We start from the raw sequence: 7,179 nt of genomic DNA on the forward strand, positions 1-7,179 counted from the left end.
AATTACAAATGGTTGTGAGTCACCATGTGGTAGCTGGGAATGGAACTCAGGACCTCTGAATGAGCAGTCCGTGCTCTTAACTGCTCAGCCATAGCTCTAGCACCAGACTGATAATTTTTTAATACTCAGTCTTCAAATGTTGGAAAGAATCAATGTTCAGGTCATTTTCATCTTTTGAAACAATTAATTTGAAGTTAGTTTGAAAAAGGAAGCACAGATTTTTAGAAAGCAATGTCTAGTTAAATAGCATATTAAGTGACAACTCAGAGAAAAATTTGACAGAATAGGACATACCCAACTCTCCTGGGAACAGAGAGGAAAGAAGAAAAGTCCCTTAAGAGAGAATAGTTCACAGACATACAGACACATGCACAGGGATACAGAGAGAGAGAGAGAGAGAGAGAGAGAGAGAGAGAGAGAGAGAGAGAGAGAGAGAGAGAGAGAGAGTTTGTCTAGAGTAATTTTACAGAGGCAGAGGCAGATTGATGATAGAACAAGCTAAACACAGGTGATGACAGAACAGAGATGTATTGAAAAGGAGTCAGATTAGAATAGATTGTTAGATAGTTGGAGGCCAAGTGTAAAATCAGTCAGAACTGAAATAAGCCATTTTTAATCAATGAGCTTGGAGAGCAGATTTTAGCCAGACGGCTGATTTAACCCATTCAGAGTTCAGAAAGAGCAAGAAAGAATGAATTTATTTAGAAGGAAAGTCTCTTCTAGGCTAAGATAAGATTGTACTGAGGCTACAATCTTCTAGGACTAGGCTTAGGTAGAATATGGAGCCAGTAAGTTTTAGATAAAACAATTACTTCCAGCAAATAGCAGTTACTTTTACATACAGGAATGTTTTTTGAAAGGTTTAACACATGAGCAATAACACCTGAATGTCATTAGGAACATCCCAGAACCATCAAATTAAAAAAACTGAACTAATAAACCAATAAAAAAGCAAAAAATTCAACTCTGAGATTTCAAATTACTACAGCAGGAATAATCAATAATACAAAACATAACTAATCTACAGATGATATGTGGATATGTAACTAGGAAATAAAATATGTATGCAAATGAGTGATTAAATAAATAAATAAATAATAAATAAATAAATAAATAAATAATAAATAAATAAATAAATAAATAAATAAATAAATAAATTTTGTACCATAGGATCCTGCCATTCCACTGTTTGGGCTATGACCAAGAGACTTGATTTTGACAATAACCAGTAACTACCAAAGAGTTCTTTAATCCTAATCATTAGGGGAAATTAATGCCTAGTTTTATAAACATAGGCAACTATGTGTTTCTGTTGAGAATATGAAACTTAGAGGAGAATCTAATAGTGACAACTATCCAAACTAGTATAATCTCTAACTGCATACGCAGTGTTCATTGTGGCACACCCAGAAATGTGACTCTCTTTACAGCACTTGAAGAGGATTCCAGAATTGTCTATAGAGAGGAAACAAATGATGGTGGGGTAACAGCCACAATTCATCCACATAAAATATAACCACCCTGCTTTAACCTTGAGGAACATTTTGGAAGAGAATAAAAGAATATTCTAATAACCAGAGTACATGGAAGACTGTGGTAGTATTTTAATTTCTAAGCCTGTCAGGAGACTTCAACAGTATAGTTTCCTAAGAATTAAGCAAAAATGATACCGCATGACATTACCATACGAAACAGTAAATCAAGGACTCCATTCTCTGATGGAGAAATAAAAATATTAATGATTACTGAGAACAGAGTCAGACTTTCTATGTGTAAATATGACTGAAAGGAAAAGATGCCATTAATTTAAGATGGAGAACAGGGGAATCATGGCAGTGATTGGAGAGAGATGAGGAAAGAGATGTAATTATAGCCCTTACAAATAAAATTCTCAAAAATGAAGTAAGAATCATTTTGTTGTAATTAACATTTATCATTTTAAAAGTAATTTGTATCAAACATGCTGAAAAATATGTACGTATATAACATGATGGACAATCAACTGTGGGCATGAATATCCATGTACTCCTTACTATTTGTTTTACTTGCTGATTATGAGAAGTATATGAGATATTAGATGCTTAAAATTAAAGTTGAAATCTGTAATAGTAAATCATACCACAGTTCCTACCAAATTACTAGTAATAATGTAAAGTAGGATGAAATAAACATTATCAATCCAATATATGTGTTTTTAAATTTTTTGGTCGAATAAGTAATCTTCACACTACGTATGCTTACATATTTTTTCCTCCAAAGTATTTTCTTCAATGCAACACTGACATCCTTATTCCTCAGGCTGTAGATCAAAGGATTCAGCATGGGTACGACAGTAGTATAAAACACAGAGGACACTTTCCCTTGATCCATGGAACTGACTGATGATGGCTGAAGGTACATGAATGCTAGTGATCCAAAGAAGACAGCAACAGCCAAGATGTGGGAACTGCAAGTGCTGAAGGCTTTAGATCTGCCCTCAGTGGTGCGAATGCGGAGGATGCTGGCTATGATGAAGATGTAGGAAATAATAACAGTCAGCAGTGGGACAAAGATATTCAGTATTCCAAAAAATAAAATCAACATTTCATTGATATAGGTATTAGAGCATGCAAGCTGAAAAAGGGGAAGAACATCACAGAAATAGTGGTTAATGACATCTAATTTGCAGAACTGAATCCTAAGCATGAAGCCCAAGTTTACTGATGCACAGAATACAGCAAAGATATATACGCCTGAAATCAGAGAACAGTAAATCTGAAAAGACATGGTTGCATTATAAAGCAGCGGGTTACATATAGCAACATAGCGGTCATACGCCATTGCAGCTAACGTGTAGCATTCTGCAGTTCCAAAGATGACAGCAAAGTAGAGCTGAGCCAAGCATCCAGGGTAGGAGATGATGTTCTTCTCTGTCAAAAAGCTCATCAGCATTTTAGGGGTAACAACTGTGGACTGACAGAAGTCAATGAAGGACAGACTGCTGAGGAAATAATACATGGGTGTGTGCAGGTGGGAACTGAGAAGAATCAGTGTGATCATGCCCAAGTTCCCTGCTACAGTGATCAGATAGATTCCTGTGAAGAGGAGGAAGAGGGGCAGCTGAAGTTCTGACTTTTTTGAGAGCCCATCCAAGAAGAACTCAGTCACTATGCAATGGTTTCCTGCTGCCATATCCTCCATTTTTACCCTGAAGGAGTAAAACAGTCATAAACCTGTTAGAGTGATTTTAGTATGTAGCATAAAATTAAGAAAAAAATCTAAAACAACAACAACAAAAAAAAAAAAAAACTGATGCTTTCTCTGGTTGGGTGCTAGCTGTGGTGATCTTTCCCAGCCCCCACAGCTAGCTTCAAGCAGCTGTCTGGCTCTGATTCCCAAGGCTGGCTTGCTATGCTAACCAATCCAGCTTTTCCTGAAAAGGTCTGGTCTACTCCCTTTCCTCAGGCCATCCATCCCCATGGCTGGTCTTCAGAACAACAATAACCTCTCTGGTCTCACTCAGCTCTCTTTAGCCCCATGAAGGAAAATCCATAGAGATGTTTGTATTTATGCCAGCCAAATTTGCATTGCTAAATCTCAAACCCCAATATTCCCATGCAAAAAACACACAATTCAATTAATATATTTACAAAATGCACACATACATTGGTCGTTATACCACTACCCTTCTCTACTGCCCAACTATGAAATCCCTAGCTGCTTGCTGCTCCTTCAGGCCATGTGTGTCTGCTCTACCTTCGGACTTGTCTTCCTCCATCATCTTCTCCTTCTGCCCTCCTTCACATTATCACTTCTCTTTTCTCTAAAACTTCTGGCCTGTTTTTCCCATCCACTGCCCAATCACAGTTATAGCCTTTATTTCACCAGTTAAATTGGGCAGCAGGTTCACATGGAGTGAACTGAGTAAGCAATTTGCTCCACTTCAGGGACAGGATTAGCACCAAGGCAATGAGCAATATTATTTTTTTTCATGTGTACAACATAACTATATGAATTATTTCTGCTTTAGTACTCCTTCTTCGTGTGTATAATTACCTAAACTGGGTCAGTTCAGATAAATGAAATTTATCTCTTATTATTAATTTTAAAGATAGCAGTTAAAATTGCACTTCACATAAAAAACTATCACTGAATTCCAGTTTTAAAATTTTTCATCATTGCATCACAAGATCTCAAAATTAAGATTTATAGAGTGTGTAGTAGTAGCAAAATTATAAGACTTTAATGTAGAAGTAAGTTTTCCCCTAAAAACAGTGAATGATTTTTCAAAATTTATTAGCTCTAAGGGATCTACAAAACTCTTGTTTTTAGACATACTCTTTTTTTCTAATTCTTAACATATATAAAGTCTTTATAATCCCAAATGTGAAAATTGATTTATAACTCAAGAAGCCACTGTATTAAGTACAGTAAACTGGTGTCCTCTACTTAATCCTAGTAGGAAACTATGTCCAGTACTTAATCCTAGTAATGCCATGTGACCAGAGCTTAAACGTAGCAGCATCATCTATCCAGTACTTGATTCTCGAAACACCATGTTTACAGTATTTAAGGCAGTATAAAGTATAGATAAATATTTCAGGCAACTTATCACACAGAAAATCTGCAACATGATTTTGTGTTGTTCGTTTATATTAATTTCTCTCAAATGAAAAATGGGGTATTCCTGTATATTAAAATTAGAAAAAAAGAGACACAACTCAGTTCTCCCTTTTCCATTTATATTTTTTGAACTAAAACAGAATTCCAATGCAGAAATACATTAGTTAGGGGAAAGCATAATTATTATCCTTTATCCTATTGAATTGTGAATCAATTATTAACTTTGTACACAAAACTGATTAGAGCTTAGTAATTGAAAACTAGAATGGTAAAATATTTTGAAATGCAGACATTTAAGTCTTGCATACATAAAAACATAAATCTCAATTAAGTTCACAGATTTAAGTACACGGGAAAGATAGAAGAACTTGAAAGCCACATTGAATAATTATTGGCAGCTCAGGAAGAGTTCAACTCCAAGGTTACTTAGAAACTCAAACACAAATAAAGAAAACATAACTATTTATCTAGGCACAGCAGAGAAGATGCTCGTAAGACTCACAGTGATTGTAACAGCATGCACAGGTACAATGTAAGCCAAAGCCAGACAATGTGCCAGCATATAAAGGTGAGTTACTCACAGAGTTCACCCCAGCAGAGGAGTTATTGACACTCTATAACAGCTGAGAGAGGACACATCAGTTTTCTCTCAAACTGTAGTACCAGAGAAGTTGATCATGCGACAGAGGGACAGATTTTGAGAATTTGAAAAATTGGCTTGACAGCATATTATAAGTGTAAACACATATTTTCCCTTCACTTTAATTATATGTTTCTCAGGTTCTTCCAGGGTAAATGGAGATACATTTATGCATGAAAAATAGTGAAATTATTCTGGCAGCTCTAATCATTCTTTATTAAACATTAGTAAGAAAGAACCAAATATTCAATTGTATATTTCACAAAGAAGGTAATTCTAATTAGCATTTATAATGAAACAAATTACTAAGGCAGGCAAGTGGATATAATTCAAAAGCATGTTATTATTGGAATAGACTTGAAGTAATAACTTCAGGGACATTGAGCTTGCACATCAACTATATATAATGTCACAATCACTACGAGCTCACATATGAAACTGTTCTTTTTGTTTGGATGACATTGTTCCCTTAAAATCATTCACCATCTTGGGTTAATGGGTCCCTCTTTAGGAGTTGCTAGCTAGTAAGATCTCATAAATCATACAAAATCCTCAGGCTATTCTCATTAATATTGGTTACACTCCAGAGCTCAATAGTATGACCTCTTTGCTGAAGGCACCTGTAGTTCAAGAACAAAGAATGGAGATATCAAGATGTATGGCTTGGTCTCTAAGTTTCATCACTATTGGCCAGCTTCTATATTTCTGGAATATACTACAGTCACTACTGGAGGAAGCAACTACCCAACAGACTTATTGAGCTCTGTAATCTGTGATCTATATTAATATCTAGACTGGAAGACATTCTCACTGCTAAAATTGTGTCATTAACATCATGGGAATATTAAAACATTTTCTCTCCTTAAAATAAAATCTATACAAATCTTAAAATCTAAAAACATACATGTTTTTAAACATTTCTTTTTAAACATTTTAAAAATTTTATCAAAGCATATTAAAGATTAAAATATTCCACAATAGACACTGACTATTTTGAAGCACTGCATGCACGTATTTTGTTTGTTCATTCATTTATTGTATTGTTTAGCTGTTCTTGTACCCAGTGACTTTGTGAGTACCATTCTAATAATTATTGAGCAATGTACAGTAATTCTTGTTAGCACCAAAATACTTATGGTTTTCTTACTTTAATTTTCAAACTTGAGTCTCCCCTATTTTCAATGAACTGCATTTTCTTTTTCCTGCTGTATAATTTTAAAACTATTTTGTATTGTATAACTGTATAACTGCAAGATTTATATTTGCTAGTCTGTGTGTGTCAAACATATCTTAGAATGTAGCAAATTATCCTATATAATTTTATATTATCCTAATACATAATTACACAGTGATTTCTGAAAGATCTCTGATGTGGCTCTTTAGCACATGGGCTGCTGAACTGGAATATAGTGAAGAGGTCACAATGATGCCTGATCGTTGAACCAATAGGTTCATAATTTATCATAGCTGCAATCTCTCCCAAGGCCTTGTTCACCATTCTATTTCTCCTGTGTTCCATGAAGTTACAAAGCACTAACATAAAGCTGTTATGCTAAGTTTCAGGCTGACATTCACTGTGAACATTCTACCTAAGGAAAGGACATAGGCAAGATGAAACACAGAAGGTGATAGAAGTCTGGAAAATGTTGAAAAGTGATATAATTCACACGGAAGCAACATGTTATAAGAGAGTCTTGACATCCAAAAGTGTAAAAGTTATATTTTCATAATCATACAAGAATATTATGTCAGTTACTTATTTTTAAAATGTAAAAAGTTACTTATTCAAGCTCATGGACTATACTGCACCCTAAGTTTCTTAATAAATCACCTTCAAAGATTTAGAGAAGTAATTGCGTTCCACTATATTTGTAAAACCACAGCTGCTCACTCTCTTGATCCTCCTAAATTCTTCATACATACAACTCTCTCCCTCT

The 7,179-nt window shown here is 34.8% G+C and overlaps 1 protein-coding gene across 1 annotated transcript; it reads right to left on the reverse strand.

The window, feature by feature from the left end:
* Positions 1-2,127: 2,127 nt before the first annotated feature.
* Positions 2,128-3,180, reverse strand: Or8g20e (olfactory receptor family 8 subfamily G member 20E). The gene has a single exon (NM_001000518.1). It carries the CDS (start codon positions 3,178-3,180, stop codon positions 2,128-2,130), a length of 1,053 nt encoding a protein of 350 aa, NP_001000518.1.
* Positions 3,181-7,179: the final 3,999 nt, after the last annotated feature.

Source organism: Rattus norvegicus, chromosome 8, assembly GCF_036323735.1.
Source record: "Rattus norvegicus strain BN/NHsdMcwi chromosome 8, GRCr8, whole genome shotgun sequence".
Classification (NCBI taxonomy): domain Eukaryota; kingdom Metazoa; phylum Chordata; class Mammalia; order Rodentia; family Muridae; genus Rattus; species Rattus norvegicus.

Coding starts and splice junctions, on each gene's coding strand:
- Or8g20e (NM_001000518.1), bottom strand. CDS start 3,180: ATGGAGGATATGGCAGCAGGAAACCATTGCATAGTGACTGAGTTCTTC.